The following is an 18,557-nucleotide window of genomic DNA, read 5'->3' as shown; positions in this document are numbered from 1 at the left end:
GCTCATATTTATGCTTACATTACTCAAGAATGAGAGGACAGCCAGAGGCATCAGAAGCTAACAAACTCAAAACCAGTTTTAAGGGTTATTTTACAATTATTTTACAATTATACAATACCTGGTTCATCTCTAAAGTTAATGCTGCCAGAGATTATGCAAGAATAGTTAATGTGACTTGATGCAGCAGAGTAATTGCGGAGGGCTTCCCAATCCTGAGACACTTAAAATAATGTCTAAACAAGAGACCAGTGCACTACTGCAGTCTATGCTTTTCCCCATGCCTTCTTTCAACCATTCCACATATTCCCAGAATATCCAGCTTTCCTGGGGCAGAAGATGACACTTACTGCAGAATCTTCAGGTTGGTCATGTGAGGCAGACAGAGGGCAAGTTTCATTACCGTCCCGTCTCCAAAACCATTCCTTGATAGTCTGGAAGAAGTAGAAATAAAGTATTATTGGCAATGAACTACAGAGCCTCATTCCTCACCTGTGTCACCCACACGTGTACAGGACCCCCATTCCTCACCCACACGTGCACGGGACTATGCTGAAAGGAGCTCATGTCCATGATTCAAAGGACACTGAGGGTGGGAGGAAAGAAAACAAGGTTTTGTAATCCTGCAGCAGAAGTTAAACATGGAAGTAAAACTAACTTGTACTTCTCAGGAGCATGCTGATGTCCCTTTCTGACTGAATTGTCCTGAGCTGGGATTAAACTGAAACTGCATTTTTAAATATGTTCCCTTAGTCCAGTACACTGTAACCTGAAGGTTAAATGAACAGCTCCAGATTTTAACTGTAACTTTTTCTCATTTGTTGTTTTTCAAATTTTATTTATTTAATACGGCAGGGCACGTACGTTCTATGAAGTGGTCTGGAATGGAATGACTGATTATACATCTGGCCGAGTAAAGCCTCTATCTGTGATCTTCCCTTCATTTTTGCAGCTATATAGATCAATGGTGATTTCTTCAGCAACACAGGCACTGCGCAGCCCCTGTGCCCATGACACTGCCATGAAACTGCAGGTTCAGTTCTTCCCTACTAATGCGGTCTGTACGGTTCTGGGGAATCTCTGAGAGATTCCATGAACATCTAATCCCTAAGTGTCCCACATCCAGCACCACACATTCCTATCCCATGTAGCTGTGAGGGGTTACCCTGCTCTCATAAGAATCAGTGGTAAAACTGATCGTGGCTTTACTGGAGCCATATTAGATTTAGTTTCTGTGCCTTGATTTTTGCCCAGCTTCCTGAAAGGACATTGGAAATGACACACTTACAGTAACTCCTCGATGTGTTTGCAATAGGCAAAAGCTTCCATCAGCTTTTTCCCTCCAGCAGGACTAGGACTGTTCCCTGAAAGGCTAAAATAAGCATGAAAGATTCTCAGTGACTGAACAAGAACCAGAATGTGCCAGGTTAAGATATTACCCTATTTGCTTGGTGTGATGGGAGACTTGGGTCACTGCAGTGACGGACTGCATGGGGCTGCAATGGTGTGTCCAGAGGCACAGGTGTCTGGAAAACGACCCGGGGATTTGTAGTGTGGTTTTGTCAAGTGCTGTCACTCCTGTCCCTGCAGGTACTGGGGGAAAGGAGAAGTTTCCCCTCTCCCAGACACAACTGGGAAGTTCCTTTCCTTGTTCGAGTCATTTAATTTCAAAAAATTACAAAGCATACCCCAGAGTTGAGCCTAACAAACAGCCTGGATGCTCTGATTTCTGTTCCCTTGGAGAAAGGACAGTTTGAATCCATGTCTCCGAGAGACAGCCTTGTCTAAAGACTGCATCCTTGCTTTGACAAATTCTCAATTTCACCTCTACTTCTGCTAGTAAAAGAAAGCAGTGTAGCAATGCTGGGTGCCGCCACAGTGGGAACCCTACACAGCCCGAGGAAAGGCACTGTGTGGATATGAGATGTGTATGATTTCCCCACAAGCTTGCAGATTTACTTTCCAGGACACAACTGAGCCAGAGACCTCTCCATTCAAACAGCTACTGACAGCTGGCACATGCCCACCGCTGTCTCTGGGGGTGACTGCATGAGGACATGGCCATAACCTTCACTCTTTGCCCTGGCAGAAGAAGTCATTGCCAGTCCCAGATGTAGGTGGGGGTGGCAGAGGAGGGAACACCTTCCATTGTTTCAGTAAATTTTGAATCAGGGTTTCGCGACATAGAAAACACTGGAAGGCAGGATGTTGTATAAATGAAGGCAGCACAGGGCTTCCCACACAGGGTTCCTCACCAACTGGGGCCATAACTGAAATGCTGCAAACAAAACAGAGGGACTCACTCGACTCTCTTCAGGTTTTGCTTTTCCATCAAGACAGCAGCTAGATTTATCAGGCCTGGATCTCCAATCTTGTTGTGGCTTAAACTTTAAAGAAGAAAGGCAGGCTGTTGTAAAGGAAAATGCTAAGTGCCAGACAAAGTACAAGATCTTCTATAGTATCTCCCATCTGCTGGATGACACCTCTCATCTTGGCAGCAGAATCAAATCGCTGCTTCTTTCAACTATCTCGTGAAATACTAATAGCTGTTAATGAGGCATTATAAAAAAATTGCAAAGAACAATCAAAATCAGTGGATCTTGTAAATGGATGGGCAATTACTTCAGCCAGAACACCAAGACAGGCAACAGGTGGTTATTATTTTCCAAATTACTACAGTGGAGAATGGACAGCATCTGGCTGGAGAAAGAGGAAAAAAAGGCAAAGCGAGCCTGGGGTTGACTCAGGATTCAGATCTTTTCAGAGTGGGGAAGTGCTGGGTCTGAGGCTTTCCCAGGAAAGAAGGGGGCCTCTGGCCCTGTTTTGGATTTGAGATTCCAGAGATTTAAACCCAGAGGCTGTTTAATCCATTTTCTACGTGACTGCATAGAGTGGGGTTAGACCAAATTCTCCTCTTCTGAACATCGAGTTCTGATTTCCTTGAGCCTAAGGTACCTTATACACAAGTATCCTGCAACCTCCCTGCTTTTGTTACAACATTGTATATAAGCACATTGGGGTCTCTCCAAATGTTGGCACTAGTGGTCACCTCTCTGCTGGTGAAAGTCTGCAAGAAAGAAGGAACTTACTTGATTTCCTCCATGTAGTGCATATTCCTCAAAGCTTCTGTGAGTCTGGAGCAGCCATCATCACCAATACTGTTATGGTTCAAGCTGGAAACAACATCACCAGGAAAATGAACATTAAGCTCCTGTTATTCAGTATCACAACCCAGGCTAGAGGCAAGCTGCGGTCACATACTTACATAAGCTTTTTCAGAAATGGCATTCCATGAAGTCCCAGCGCAAGCTTAGAAATGGCAGCACTGCTGAGTTTCATGTAGCCCAGGCTGAAAGATGAAATAACACAGGAACAACTAACTACCCACGGGCAGAGGAGATCAGAACAAGGGTGGAAGAGAAGTGGGAGTGTATTCTAGTCCCTGTGAATAGTTATCAGTTTTGCTCTCTAATGTAATTCTACTCAGCATGTTTGGATCCTGATAAAATACCAAGAGAATCCCAAACCTCTGGAGCAGGAACCCAGCCCTGCATGGAGCAAGGTGCCACTGTGACCACAAGATGGCAAAGCTCTCACAACAATGACACACATGGTCCAGAGGCACTTCATAACAGAAGGATGTAGGTGCCTGGAAAAGCCACCTGTGTGCAGGCCACCAGATCACCCTCCAGGACTGAAATGCTGGCTTTGGGACTGCTGCACAGGAAACACTGCCTCCAAGCTGGGACAAAATCCATGCAAAAAACACTACCAAAACACTTGATTTTTCCACTGGACACTCCCTGCCAGACTACTGATCTCCCTTTATCTCTCTCACTCATTGTTCACTGCAAACAAAAAGGAATTGTTTCTTCTTTCCTCTCTGAAGTCCTCCAGCCACCAGCAAAACTACATCTGTTCACAGTACAGGCAGAAGAGAGGCTGCAGTTTAAGTAAAGCTTCTAGAAAGACCCGGCAGACTCTGGACAGTTCAATAACACTACACTCACTTGAGCTCTTCAATGGCCTGGCAGTTCTGCAAGCCCATGATCAAGTAATCAATTCCAGTTGGTGTAATGCTGCTAGAGGTCAGCCTGCAAAACAGCAAGGGTCAAGTAAGAAGGTCCGGTCTCAGCACACTGAGAAAGAGGAGTTTACTTGACTGACAGGCCAGCTGCCCCATCCCAAACCCCAGCCAGCACAGGCATTGGGGACCAGTAAGTTTGAAGATATTTCCACACCTCCCATGTGCAGGACTATGAGGACTAGGTAGTTCAGAAATGTTCACATGTACCTGAACCAAGCAGCACAGTCTCTGCCTAGGCCAGCCATCCCTCAGCACTTCTCAGCAGAGATGCCCTTTCTAAGCCTGCCTCTCGCTTACAGGCCGTTAAGAGGGCTGTGAAAAGCACCAAATGCTATTCAACACCGGGAGAAGCCCTCTTACACAGCAGGGTGGCATAAAGCTACCTACAATGTAAGCAACAGCCAAGGTCTCAGTCTCAAATTGCTTTCACTCCAAAAAAGGGGAGAGGAAAAAACCTCTAGACATGCACAATGGTGCCCCTACAACCACTTTTAGCGTGAATTGTAGAGAGCTGTTGAGTTTGCAACATAGACACAGCTCAGGAGAGGTCACAGAGCTCACGGCCATATTCCAGACAGCGTGTTTCAGAGAGGATCGGGGTGAGGCACAGAGCGGAGCAAACGATAAAGATGTGGAAAGGACCATAGACGGGGACATACCCAAACCTCTTCAGCTCTGGAAGAGGTAGCAAAATCCTGACTAGCATTTCTGCTTCATCGTTGTGGAGCTCAACATGAGACCATCTGCAAGAACAACAGACCTGGGTTATGTCCACTGATGACTAAAGGTTTGTACCAAGCCCACAACTAAAGCACACCAGTACTGGGACATCAAAGAAGTGTCACAACATTGATACTTGGCAAGGTCCTATGGGACCTCCCAGTCACGATAAGAGAGTATGGGTTATCTGGGCGCAGGGGAGAGATTTAGATGCCTTCAAAGGATAGCCCAGGAAGCCACTAGGTCTATGTGTCTTTTCTATTTTCCATCCAAACACTCTAAGTAGGGGACCCAGACTGCAGGGACTGGGACCTTGCCCTGTCCTGCTGTGTGCTCTCTTGCAAACACAAGGACAAGCTACTCCCCTCCCCAAAAAATCCTCTACAATGCCTGGCAACTCACCTCAATTCCTGAAGCTGAGCACATTTTTCGCAAACTCTTCGGTAGAAGCAAGCGTGCTTGATTTCTGGCTCGTACAGATTCAATCTGCAGGATACAAATACACAACACAACTGCCAGTTACCAGCAGATGGTCGCTGCAGCATCTGGTGCCCCTTAGGGCCAGGGTTAGGAACAGATCACAGCTTTGCAAATGCCCACCCTGGGGTCTCCTGCCATGTTCCACCTACACCACAGAGTCCAGTGTAGAGAAACAACCCTTCGCCAACTGCACAAACCAGCTGCTGCCTTCTTCAGCCACACAAAGGGAATAAGACACTAATGCTGTTCTCCCTGTACACGTTCATATCTCCTGAGTGCTCCTGGTCCTGTGGGGGAGGCTGGTAGATTTTTTACCTCATGCAGGTCCAGTATAGGCCTGAAGAAGGGTGGCCTGAAAGACACATGCACGTGAATAAGGTTCCTTCCACATGTGGGGCACAGAGGCACTCAGAGACTGAACCTATGGAGACCAGAGCCCCAGACACTCAAGATATTTTTCACCCCACGGCCAGTTTCAGAACAAGCAGAAAATCATGACAAATAGTCACTTTCTCACCTGCTAACGACTGATTCCACCTTCTCCGGGCAGTGTGGGAACCTTACGCCTAGCTGGAAGAGGGTTTTATCTTTACATATCCTGGAAAGGCGGAGCACCAGAAAACATCATAAGCCTGTGAACTCTTGAGGGAGAGCAAATGCCATTTTTCATAAGAAAAATCAGGAGGACTGGATGGGGCAGGACTATGCTGGTGCACAAATCCTAACCAACCATCTCTGAAGAGGTTTGCAATGTTTAAACCAGTTCCAAAGCCAACCTAGTCTGGGCATCCCTTTCTCCCAAGGGAGACCAGGAACATGGTCTCCCTTCCACTAAACCTTCAGAAGTGTGCAACCACACACCTAATCACTTCTCTGTGCCAGACATTCGGGTCAAACTTGCTGCAAGCTGGCTAATGGCTTACAAATGCACTGGAGACAGTGAATAAAGAACAGAAGATCGAGTTAAAGTGCTGGCTTGAATAGCATTCCCTTTAAAGTATCGAGCTAAAAGAAAATATCTGAAAGATACCAGAACTTGAGGTGCTACTTACGTGATCTCAGTAATGTTTCCACAGGCCTGCACAGCCAGCTCAAGAAGGTTCATGACACTTTCTTCACACACCCATGGCTCTTCTATGCTGCAAAGCAGAATACAGGCAGCTCTGCTTTACTCACAAGCACAGATCCATCTCTGCCTCTGCAAGCTGAGGGCACAGCACTCTAATATTCATGGAAAAGCTGCTTTGCTCATCACAATAATGTCTACATAGGAAACAGGATGCAAACTGGGAACAAACAAAGAAGCAGCTTCCCTGCAGAGGACACCAGCATCAGCTTCCCTTCTGCCCACCTACCACTGACAGCAATAAGAGGGAGCCTGCCCTTTGTGCTCTAATGCAACACATTCTGGGAGAAGCAAAGAATTTGTTACCCAGGCAAACTGTGGGATGCTCTGGCAAGACCTCGGGTGAGGACACAGTAGGAATGTGTTCCCCAGAACTAGCAACCTTCTTTGTAAAGGCAGGTAGAGGTCTACAGAGACAGCACAGTTTATGGCCACAGCTTTACATGATGCTTAGTAGGAATCAAGGAGATAAAGCCAAAATACCAATAACTCAGAGTCATCCATGGGGATTTCTCAGGCCAGTGCTACCTATCTTTGGAAGAAGCACAGTTCACTTTTGGTTTTGATGAAAGGAGATCCTAGGTGATCAGACCAGCCCCACATCAGTATCTAAAACAGCACAGTAACACAGTACCTGATTTTCAGAGGATGCAGATTTTTCCTCAGTGAAAGCAAAAGCCTTTCTGCAGCTTGGACTGTCACGTTGTTATTTGAGGATCTAGAACCAAAGGTCATTGTAATGAAAGGCTTACTAATGAGCCCACTCAAATGGGTCCAAGCAGCCACTAACTTACATGTACTCTGTCAGACCAGTGCACTTTTCCAGGAGCAAGCACAACTTTTCCAAATGCTCTGGCTGAAAGTTGCACTCTGCGAGTCTGAAAGGATGCAAGAGAGAGAACAGTCTTAGTTCCTTACAAACAGTTCAGGCTTTCTGACCCAGAAATCTCAGGCATCACCACCTTTCCCCACCGAGAAAGCAGGATTGCAGCAAAACAAATGCCTTGCACGGCTTTCAAAAAAGATTGTGGCAACACTTCAAAAGCATCTGTTGAGATTTTCTGATACAGCATGTGTGTATGCTAATGGTGCGGCTTTTTGTGGCACCCTGTCTTGTGACAGGGACTGTGAGCTCATGTACAGGTTCCAAAGTGAGGAACAGTCAGTGTGGGATCAGTGAGAGAAAAGGGATGTGGGATCCTCTGTGATGTGAGAAAGCTCTTCTCAAAATGTGAATCAAAGGAAATGTATCATCTATTCGTGTAAAATACCACCACATCAGGAGCTAGGGACTACAAGAGGTTTTGTCTGCCTTATCCCTAGAAAAAGGACATGGCCTTTGTCAAAGAAAATATACAAAAAAAATCTGTACTGTTACCTCAAAATCTTTCTTGGGTCATCTCTGCTTGTCAACTTGATGATTAAAGTTGCTTTGGAGCACAAACTGCACAGAGAAGACACAAGTGTAAGATCTGGAGGGAAATTCAAACTATTTCTCCCGGTGCTCAGAACTTAATGAGACATCAAATTGCACAAGCAACACAGTGCAGCAGTGACACAGGTACTTGACCCAGCTCACCTCCCCCTACCAGCCCAGGAAAATGCTTCAATAAGGTTTTGCTAATGCTAAATTAGCATAAAGCAGCACCGGTGGTTGGAGAAGCAATCCTGATCTGATCTGCTTTTGTCTGCCTCCTCCTGTCCCTGCACTCTCTGCCAAGCCATGGGGAGAGCTAAAACAGGAGACGGATCTGCTCTAAAATAGCCCAGCCAAAAGATTCAGCACTCACATTTAACTGCAGGAATGAATGGAAATGACCTGGCTAAATTTGATTCATGACAGACCAGCTGGTCTACATGAACATAAACATTGATAAGGGCAGATGTGCAGTGCGGCCCAGCCTTGTGAATTGAATCTGTGAGAAAAAGCAGTTCATGCCAGTGCAACAAGCCCAGGAGCCATGGGCTATTTTTGCCAGAGAGGAAAGGAGATAAAAGACACAAATCCAAGTAAAGAACATCAGAAATTGTTTTCAACAGACTCACTCTGAAATCTCAATATATTGATGTGAATCAGGGACCACACTTTCAGAAAACAAACACTGATTTTTGCCTCAAAGAGGTTCACTTACAGATATATACGTGACAACAATTACTACAGCTGAATACCTGTGTCTGTACACAGAAATAACTTGGCCCATGGAGTAACGCTTCTGTTTGCTTCCTCCTTGGCAGCTACATTTGGCCAGTAGAAACAGACATGAACATAAGCTTTGCATGCACTTATATGAAAATATGGCCCTTGTCATTATTACCTGAAGATCAAAATCTTTTGATAATTAAGAGGAAAACATGCAGTGAATAATCAGAAATTACTTAGGGGAAACACACACCTGACTTGAACTTCGCTGGTATTTCCAGATGTGGCAAAGGCATTTATGAGATGCAGAACTCCATCCTGAGAAATCCTATTATGGCTGAGACTGCACAGAAGAGAAGGAAGGTTTTTCAGGTGTTAAGACTCAGGGTTGTCCCCAGGCTCCTCAGCCACAGAGGCAGAATTCAAGCTGGCACCAAAGGCAGAGCAGTTTGTGGGGTGCTGGGCCCCTTTGGCTGCGCTAAATGCACCAAACCCCTCCAAGGCACAGCACTGACAGCTTGGGTGACACAGCAAGTGCAACTGGCCTCTGGCACTGCAGAGGCAGCTACCTGCTGGAGCAGTTGCTTCCCCCCCAGAAAGGGAAGGGGAGAGGCTGACATAGGGCACAGCTAAGCTCACAGCACCTATGGCCCTTCGGTTATTCAAAGAGGACAACATACACAGAAAAGTGATGAACGGAAAACTTGGGGGACTGGGCCAACTTCTGTCACGCTACCCCACTCTGGGCCTCGTTATCTCCTGCTGATGCCAAAAGGAAGACTTTTAGTTACTTCAGCAGGTTTTGGATCAGACCCTGAGTCACCCTGGCCTGGAGGTCTTGAGCTGTGCTCAAGGATCACTCAGACCTTACCTCCCAAGGCAGGAGTGGGCAAGAAGCCTGACAACAAGCTTCAGCAGGGATTGTGTGAACACCTTTCTGCTAGGGCATGTCAGATTCATGGTATATTTTCTTACTTGAGGGAGCAGGTAACAGGCACTTGATGCAAGTGGTCCAAGAAGCACCTCAGGCCCTCATCTCCCAGCTGATTCCTGGAGAGACTGAAAGGCAGAAGAACAAGGTGGCCAACCAAACCTCAGCCTTTTAAGCAGCAATGCTCCTCTGAGCAGCTTTGAAGAAATAAGCTAAAATTCCTGGACTTAAATCCCAGCTTGGCCAATAGGTCTGTATAAAACAAACTGCTACCCTACAAAATACCTCGTGCATAAGCTCCAGAGCAAGCTCAAATGAAGAGCTCTGAACACAAGCTCAGAGCTCAGGCAAAGCAACAAATGCCTCAAAAGAGCCACAGAGTGAAAAACCCAAGGAAGTTGTCCCACCAGCTCAAGCCTTCTTAAAAAACATATACATAAAGGACCTGTATGATTACTAATGAATTTTGTTTCTAAATAGTCTGAACAAGAACACACACATGCACGGACAGGCTGGGAAACCCCAAGCGATGCCGAACCACCCCAACCCAGCTCTCCCTCAGTGACTCCTGTTCAAGGTCATGGAAACAACCCAAACCCCACTTACTCGACTTCTGCCAGCCACCCACGCTGCTCCAGGACTCTGCAGAGCTCATCTATCTGCCCTTGACCGATGGCACAGTCCGTCAGCCTACATATGAGACAGCAAGAGAGTTAAAGCACGCCGGCGACCAGGCTCGGCCTGAGCAGCGAGAGCTGCCCATCAGCAGTTGCATTTTCAGACCAGTCTCTGTGCAGCATGCACTGAGATGAATGCCCTTAGCTGTGCCAGTGTTTGGTACTTCTCAAAACACCTCCCTGAGGTTAGTAATGACAAACCCCACTTCATAAGTGAGAAACAGATCTTTTCATTTTTTTGCCGTCTCCTTGGTGCCTAACTGGAGACATGTTACAGTCTTTACAGGGGCACCCAGCAACCATGACTCCCAGAGAGCTGCAGACACGTATACACATCACACTGGTGCTCATATACAATCATAGAATCATAGAATCATTTAGGTTGAAAAGAACCTTTAAGATCATCAAATCAACCATTAACCTGGCACTGTCAAGTCCACCACTAAGCCACATCCCTAAGTGTCACATGTCTTTTAAATGCCTCCAGGGGTGGTGACTCAACCACTTCCCTGGGCAGCCTGTGCCCTGTGCTTGTCAACTCTAAACCTCCCCTGGTGCAACTTGAGGTCATTTCCTCTTGTCCTATCACTTGTTATTTGGGAGAAGAGACCAACTCCCACCTCACTACAACCTCCTCTCAGGTAGTTGTAGAGAGTGAGAAGGTCTCCCCAAAGTCTCCTTTTCTCCAGGCTGAACAAGCCCAGTTCCCTCAGCTGCTCCTCATAAGACTTGTACTCCATATGGAGATTATCACCCAGAATTTGAGGCACGCTTTTGGAAAATGCAGTGGCTGGGGCTCAGTTCAGTTGCTTGTGCAACAGAATTTGGTGCCACTCAGGATGATCATGAGTAGTCCAGCAGCCACTCAAGAAAGGCACGGGACTGTGCCATCCCAATGCATCCAAATGGTACTGAGTTGCACTTAGGCAGCTGAACTGAGTCCCAGAGCTTCAGCTACCAGCCCAAGCTCCTTGACTACCAGCCCATGAGTTCTTCATACAGGAGATCTGGCTACCTGCACTACTGTTTCAAACCTAATCAAAACAAGTGAACTATAATTAAATGCTGTATGCCAGTACCTGCAGGATGTCTTTCGGCTTTGCATGCTTGCTCCTAAATGCAAAAGAGCATTTTCACTTGACCTGAAGCAAACACAAAAGACAGTCCTTCAGCAATGCTCTTCAAGGATGACAAGCTCTGTAGACCCTTTAAAGCCGAGCTGGGCTCCAAACAGTCTGTCTTACCGGACTTCTACTATTGTGATTCGCTCACAGAGGTTGATGGAGTTGATGAGTAAAACAGTGCAATGTGGTGAAAACATGTTATTCCTAATACTGAAAAGGAAGGGAAAGAAAGAACAACAAAATCAGTTCCCAAGAAGAAAGGTGCTGACACACGTGGCCCAATTTTCCCATTGTTTACTCTGAGATACAAAAGGCTGAACCCACCCTGTTTAACTCAAGATCAGTGAGCAAAGATCTAAGTTTTGAGCATTGGCACCCAGCGTTCCTTGAACTAAGGGAGAGTCTACTTTAATCTCCTTTGACTAAAAAGGGAGTACAGACCAAGGGTTTACACTGAACAACTCCTCTTCAGGGCTACTGGACTAGAGATGCCCCAGACTGGAAGCAACCTCCTGAGTGAGTAAATCTGGTCTCTCCAAACACTGCAGCTCCTCCATGCTGCATCTTGTAAAAGATGGTCAAGCTCCTTCTGGGCTTTTTGTCCATGTGGTGGGAGTGCCCTAGTCCCTTACAGCACCTCTCTAGCCTAAATCCCCAGCCTACATGGCTGATATGCTGCCAGGAAACACTTGGTGTCAAGTGTGGCCAGATGCCAGATCCACGCAGGGGCAGAGCTATGAGATGCTGACCACACAAACAGGTGGTGTGCTGTCACGGTGTGTCAACCAGCAAGTCCTACATCTGTTATGGATGCTGGAAGACATGTTCCATGGGACCTGCTCAGTGAGGATTACCCAGGATGCTCCTTCTAGGGTGGGTGTTTCTCCTCCTGTCCCTTTTTTCCCACTCTATAGATCATAAAGGAAAAAAGGTTCAGTGTTGCCTTGGTTCTAGAAGCAAGACATGAATGGGTGTGAGTTTCTGCATTTTCTTTGCCCAGCGTGTTAATCTACAATTACTAATTAATGCTCTTAAAATATGCTGTGGTATTAGCACTCTCCAAACCAATGTTTCATGTCAGCAATCAAAGCAGGGACCACAAACATTACCTCAGTAATTTCAGATGGCAGAGGTATGGCAGGAATCTCAGTAATTTCTCAATGCTCTGGTCACTCAATGAATTTCCACACAGACTGTAAAACATGGAAGGAAACAAATTCCAAGAAAAAACTGGGACAATTTGTACATATTTCTATAAAATCTACATGGACATGCACACACACACGTGCATGGTGGTGCTATGGGCAAATTCTGAGAAAGGGCATGTCTAGAAATGCCCTGAAAGTTGAGCAAGATTTAAGACCTTACAGGTTGATCTCCATGTTTCTCTACATCCTACAGCCAATTAACATTCCAGTTTTAAAAGTCTTACTTTTCCATTACTGTAAATTTATAAAATGATGCTACTGATGCATTTCATGCATGCGCCAAGGGTATGGCATGCATGGCATGGCGTGGCAAAAAAAAAAGATTACATTATTTTTATTTGTTATTACTCATTTTTTATTCTGACTAGTATTATTCTGATTTTCTTGGTGCCCAGCTCCTGTCTGGAGTGACCAGCTCTTCAGGAGTTTGGTTCATGGCTTAGTCAGCCAGGTGCTCTTGCTCCAGCTATACTGCAAGCCGGGGTCTCGAGGAACTGGTGACAACACTTGTGTCTAGCCACATGATTGAGGAAGACTATAAGAACACATACGTGTTCTGAGGTGTTTAAACACAGACATGGTAGGACTTAGGAGAGGCCAAACCAAACAGAGAGGGCAGTTGAAGGGGTGGGTTTGTATAAGCATCTGGATGAAGTTTTGTGGGGATTTCTGGGAGGCTAGAGGAGAGCCAATTTACACTAGCTGCTAGCCTGAACACCGACTGTACCTGCAGGTTGGGGACACAGACAGGCAGGCAGGGTTGCCAAGTGCACAACACTTACTCAATTTCTGTCAGCTGCGGATATTGAGCCAGTATCTGGCACAGCCTGGTCATGTCCTCCGGACTCACTCTGCAATCCCTGAGACTGAAGCAAACAAAGCACTCAGGAACTAAACATTTCCCACGACCACGGTTTGGCAACACCTCCTTCATATCCTAGAGCTTCCCATCCTAGGAGAAGGCCCATAACAACCCCCTCACTTCCACTATATATATTTTGCTACCCACAGTCTAGGACTGAGAAGTCAAAACCTGTGACAACCAGATGATTTCACCAGCTCTGAGCTGATTCAAGAGGGCCAGTCCACCACCAAAATACCACACCACTTTGGGTGTTGCCTCCCTAGAGCCGCATCATTGGTACTCAAATTGTCTCAGAGACTGGACAGCATCTCTCCCTGCTCAGCAGTGTCTCAGCTTTCCCAGAGCAAGGCCGGGAATGGTGCCTTCTATGTCCTTCTCTAACAAGGAAAACACAGAAACCTTTCTGGCTGACAAGCTGGCAGGTCTCCATGGGATGAATGTACTAGCCAGCCAGATCTGTATCTCATGATTTACAGGTAGAAACTTCCTCTGCAGGAAAGCCAGACAATCCCCTTGAGCCTAGCCAAGCAAAAGATGCTCTATTTCCCCATATATGCTTATAGCAGTGGACATCCCAACTCTATCCCATAAGGGTGTATTATTCACCCAGCCACCTCTGGCATATCATTGTGCCCCTCCAGTGACCTCAAAGTACAAACGCCTATTGGCCTGGGTTGACACCAGCTGGCCCAATCTCTTCAAGGCTTTGCCAAATTACACCACCCAAGACCTTCTCCCTTGTAACTGGAAGGGACTGGCCTCCCTCACCAGTTTCAGCAGGGAAGAGGATGGAAGAGAGATATATTAACGATGCACCTTTTCCAGAAGTGCCTCATGTGGAATCAGTCATGATGGGATACAAGCAGAAGAAAGGAACATCTGCTTTCCAGGAGAGCCAAGCCTGCCGCCAAAGGCAGGCAAGGCAAAAGACGGCTCTCTGAGGAGACACAGTTGGAGCAATGGGTCTGTTCCACACATTATGCCACAGATATAGACCCCTCAGCCATCTCTCCCTATGCTCCTGGGTGACAAAAGGAAGCTGGGGGTGCCATACCAAAAGCACTGTCCTTTTGCGTCATGTTTGGGATATGCCGGGAAGCTACTTCTCCATCTGCTGGTACTTCTGCCCCTGCGGAAAGAACGGTTTACCCCGTGAGTTGTGCTGATGCTATTGCCCCCACGTAGCTGACTCCCAGCACTGCAGCTGGGGAACAGGGTGAGGTGGTGGCAATGGCCTCATGCTCCAGTCTGTCTTTTCTCACTACCTGCCAGAATTAGGTATACATCATCTCCAGAAATAAAAAGAGCCTTATCATCTCTCTTCCAGCCTCCAGAGAGTTCTGCACCCCCTCAGCACTCGGCTCCAGTCAGCAGTTGAATACTGCTGTCTGCTCCATACCCGCAAGCTTCTGTCAATCAATTAGCCCTAAGAATCAATCACAGAATCATAGAATGGTTTGGTTTGGAAGGGACCTTAAAGATCACCTAGTTCCAAACCCCCTACCATGAGCAGGAACACCTTCCACTAGACCACGAAACAGCTCACCCTGCTTCCACCACCCTGGCTGGAGTTTGGAGCCAAATGGCTCTTTAATTGGCACACCTCAGGGACTGACACATCACCACCTGTTTAAGATTTCATAAGGAGGATTCTGGAAGGCTTAGACAGATGAGCGGGTATGATTTTACCTGATTCTTTCCCAAAAGGTTAGATGAACCACTTGTGTGTGTCCTAAGCTGTAACCAGAGAAGAGCATATTTAGGGTGGAGTTTGAAGACACACACTCCTGTATCACTCCTCAAAAACCACACTTTGAGGTTTTAAATAGCAAACAAATAGGAAAAGTATGAGTCATACCTGAAGTTCATTGTTTTAACGTGTTCCAGTGTAGATAAGGACTGTGCTAAGAAAAACACAGAGTTCAGGGAGATCTGGTTGTCATTAAGCCTACAGGAAGAAGAGATGAAATCAGCTGCTGCAAGCAAAACTACTAGCAATTTACACTGCACCACCTGATAACAGCCATCGCTGTGCAACACTCTCAGAGACTGCTTCTTTGCCACCTTCTGCCTGTGTTTCCAGCTACAGTTTTGCAAACACAACTCACCCCAGTATATTTTAAAATTTGTCACTCACTTTTAGGGTTCACAGAATCACAGAATAACGAGGCTGGAATGGACCTCTGGAGATTATCTGTTTAAACTCCCTTGTTTAGAGGAGGGTTAGGCTAGAGCAGACCACCCAGGACAGTGTCCAGCTGGGTTTTTACCATCTCCAAAGATGGAGAAACCACAAACTCTCTGGGCAATCTGTTCCAGTGATGGAGCTTCCTTCCCACACAAGTTTTTCTTATGGTTAAATGGAATTCCTTGTATTTCAAGACACCAATGAAAAGCGAAAACAACTCTTTAGCTGTAACTGCAGTCATGGCAGTACAAACCCACGCTAATTAAGATCATGGTCAGGTCTGTTGGGTCTATCACAGTATCTAGTGTGACCATGGGCAGTGTGCTTGACGCTGGGAAAAAAAAAAAACAGAGAAGTAACAGCAGCGTGTTTCATTGCACTGACATGACAAGAGGGTGTAGACTCTTAGTAACTGGAATGGTCTTGGCTTGAGAACAGTTCAATTAACCAAACAGGAACAATAAATATCTCTTTCAATAAAGCAGAATGGTGCTATACTCCTTAAGCCACAGTTCTGTCCAGTGCACTTGCAATGGGAATGTCAGGGAAAACACGCAGATAAACATAACCACCACTGCAGCTGAATGCAGGCTCTGCTGCTGAAACTGGAGCTCCCCAGCGTTTATCATCCAAAGGTGCCCACCTCAGGAGAGGAAGGACTGCTCTCCCTCGTGTTGAGGAACCAGGAAAGGAAAAATTCAGTGGCTTGCTAAAGAACTCAGCCTGTTTTAGAAACCAGGTGCCACGGCTGCACACCAGAACTCCCGTCTCCTTCATGGAGGACTGAGTACAGAAGCTCTCGGGCACTGATCTGAATCAAGCTTCAAGTGGAGTCAAGCTGTTCTGGACTAGAGGTGGGGATCTACCCTTAATAGATACTGAATATAACTGCACTCGATTCTGAAGAGCCCTTCCCAAATGTGGACTGTGCTTCCACAATCAATACTCCCATAAAAAAACATCCACGAGTAAGGAGAAACAGGAGCTACTCACTTGAGAGAACTTAACATTTTCAGATCTGGGAGGAACTGTAACATCTGCAAACCTTCATCTCCCAGATGATTACGTGATAGGCTAGGATTGAAAGAAAGGCATTTAATTTTAATAGAAAAAAAAAGCCAATAGGCACAATCAGCTCTTTGTAACAAGAGCTCTGAAAGCAGAACATGGGCACCCTAATCAAAACAACACACACACTGCCCTTCACCACTGAAGACTAAAGCCAGAGGCTGGAATTAACCGTTGCAAGACAGCCAAAAACTTAGGTCAAGGCTCATCCTTTTCTCGTGTCCACCAAGAGACTCCCCTGGACTGACAGCGCCTTTTAATGCAGAATTAATCTCAGAAATTATCAACCTGGACAGGCCCTACGGAGGAGCCACGGGTTAGTCTTGGAAAAGGATATTAGGCTCTGATATTAGAGCCTAAGGACTGCAGGGGGCTGTGGCCCACGTGAGATCAAGGAACACGATTGCTTAAGAAGAGCAAAGCCTAAAAACCTTTCCACAGGCTGCCAGGCCTAAGGAATAGCCAGCCCTCAGGTGGTGGTCCATATACTACATGCTAGTGCTGGCCCATGTTCTGTCCTCAAAACCTAGATGCCGGGGGGGTGTTGGCTAGCCTTTCCATCTGGGCTCGGCCTGCTCACCTCTTGGTGTTAGCAAACAGAATGTCTCCCCGCACGCAGCGCTAACAGAAGAAAGCGCTTTGGTGCTGATGGTCCTTGTACACCATATGTGGGGTCACCAGCAAAAACGCAGGCTCGCACCCTTGATTTGGATGGGATTCCTCAGCCTCTGCAGCTTTGCTGCCAAATGACCCAAAGACAAAAATGGCAGGACGAGGTTTTACAGCTTTTGTAATACCTGAAGTCAGGCGAAGCGATCAAACAGTGCCTCTCTAGACTTTATGTCCTGTAACCTTTGCCCTAAAAGAGCACTAGAACCGTATGTCTCCTTGGCAAAGGATATTAGCCCATGTGAAGCTACGCCTTTCAGAAGGCTACATCTCTACCCTGTTCTCCGTATAACATTGCAGAACAAACGAGTGGCATTTCTTCCACATCCCAAAGAACTGCAGATAGAGACTATAAGAGTTAAGAAGGACTTACTCCAGCTCAGAGATGCTGCTACATTCTTTCAGGACTGCACACAACTTCTCCAGGTCACTGGCTTGAAAATGACTGTCTGTCAGTCTAGAGGGAAAGAGAAATCAGTAGGCCAGGTCTGAAGGACTGCAAACAAGATTGTAAACTTCAATCCTTCAGAAAAACAGAGAAGAAATGAAAAGACAATAATTAAATTAAAAAACCCCTTAAAATATCTTGCTTTTCTTTGGTTTTCATCTGCAACAACTGATAACCTGTACTTTCAGCTCTTGCCTGCAAACAGAGAATAAAAAGACAAAGTAAACTTGAGACACAACAAAGGACCAGAGCCCCAAGGTCCTGGTTAGCAGGGTTTACACACTTCTTCCTTCTTCACTGCAGCCTACAAAACAGACAGGTGGACTCTGTGCTGGAGTAAGAGCAAGATCTGACATGCATCTGAACAGAGGTCCAGCTCAGGATGCATTCCTCCAAGTATCAGTAGAGAACCCCCCCCAGCATCACAAGGTCTGTCACCGCCAGCTCCCACATGATGGGAGCTGATGTAGCAGTAACTGTACAATCACCATGCCAGTTCTGTGGCTGAGATACACAAACCACAACCTATTTTCACTCCTGTAGAAGACCACAGATGCTAACCACAGAGCTCCTAGAGCTGCAAGCTGGGAATGTGAACACAGTGACGAACGACTGACTGAAGGGACCTTTACCAGCTCTCTTGTGAGTCACTATTCAAACCTGGAGATGCAGGTTACATCAGCTATAGGATCCAGAGATAGGATGTGTGTGAAATACAATGAAAATTGCCATGGTACCTTATTTTGGGGGAGGTAGTAGGCATCTGGTTCTCCTCTCCATATCGCTGGCCATCAGCAGACAACACAGGCTCTTCCCTAAGTGACCAAAA

At 46.3% G+C, this 18,557-nt stretch overlaps 1 protein-coding gene across 5 annotated transcripts in view; it reads right to left on the bottom strand.

Moving 5' to 3' along the window:
- Positions 1-18,557, bottom strand: part of NLRC5 (NLR family CARD domain containing 5) — a 48,622-nt gene that overhangs the window by 7,750 nt on the left and 22,315 nt on the right. For 4 of the 5 annotated variants that reach the window (XM_037408785.1, XM_037408786.1, XM_037408784.1 and 1 more), the window contains 26 exons: positions 18,466-18,543; positions 17,654-17,737; positions 16,537-16,617; positions 15,214-15,303; positions 15,045-15,092; positions 14,410-14,484; positions 13,273-13,356; positions 12,392-12,475; positions 11,403-11,492; positions 11,238-11,300; positions 10,088-10,171; positions 9,526-9,609; positions 8,804-8,893; positions 7,789-7,854; positions 7,205-7,288; positions 7,045-7,128; positions 6,337-6,423; positions 5,802-5,882; positions 5,207-5,290; positions 4,744-4,827; positions 4,008-4,091; positions 3,263-3,346; positions 3,087-3,170; positions 2,301-2,384; positions 1,286-1,369; positions 348-431 (listed from right to left, as the gene is read on the bottom strand). In XM_037408785.1, the coding sequence (XP_037264682.1) occupies positions 348-431; positions 1,286-1,369; positions 2,301-2,384; positions 3,087-3,170; positions 3,263-3,346; positions 4,008-4,091; positions 4,744-4,827; positions 5,207-5,290; positions 5,802-5,882; positions 6,337-6,423; positions 7,045-7,128; positions 7,205-7,288; positions 7,789-7,854; positions 8,804-8,893; positions 9,526-9,609; positions 10,088-10,171; positions 11,238-11,300; positions 11,403-11,492; positions 12,392-12,475; positions 13,273-13,356; positions 14,410-14,484; positions 15,045-15,092; positions 15,214-15,303; positions 16,537-16,617; positions 17,654-17,737; positions 18,466-18,543 (2,109 nt within the window). The remainder of the gene's footprint in view (positions 1-347; positions 432-1,285; positions 1,370-2,300; positions 2,385-3,086; positions 3,171-3,262; positions 3,347-4,007; positions 4,092-4,743; positions 4,828-5,206; positions 5,291-5,801; positions 5,883-6,336; positions 6,424-7,044; positions 7,129-7,204; positions 7,289-7,788; positions 7,855-8,803; positions 8,894-9,525; positions 9,610-10,087; positions 10,172-11,237; positions 11,301-11,402; positions 11,493-12,391; positions 12,476-13,272; positions 13,357-14,409; positions 14,485-15,044; positions 15,093-15,213; positions 15,304-16,536; positions 16,618-17,653; positions 17,738-18,465; positions 18,544-18,557) is intronic. The other variant, XM_037408787.1, reaches the window with a different exon arrangement.

The sequence above is a fragment of the Falco rusticolus genome, chromosome 15 (genome assembly GCF_015220075.1).
Source record: "Falco rusticolus isolate bFalRus1 chromosome 15, bFalRus1.pri, whole genome shotgun sequence".
Lineage (NCBI taxonomy): Eukaryota > Metazoa > Chordata > Aves > Falconiformes > Falconidae > Falco > Falco rusticolus.
Note: the sequence above shows the minus strand (reverse complement) of the source record. Positions and strands in the feature narration are given on the sequence as shown.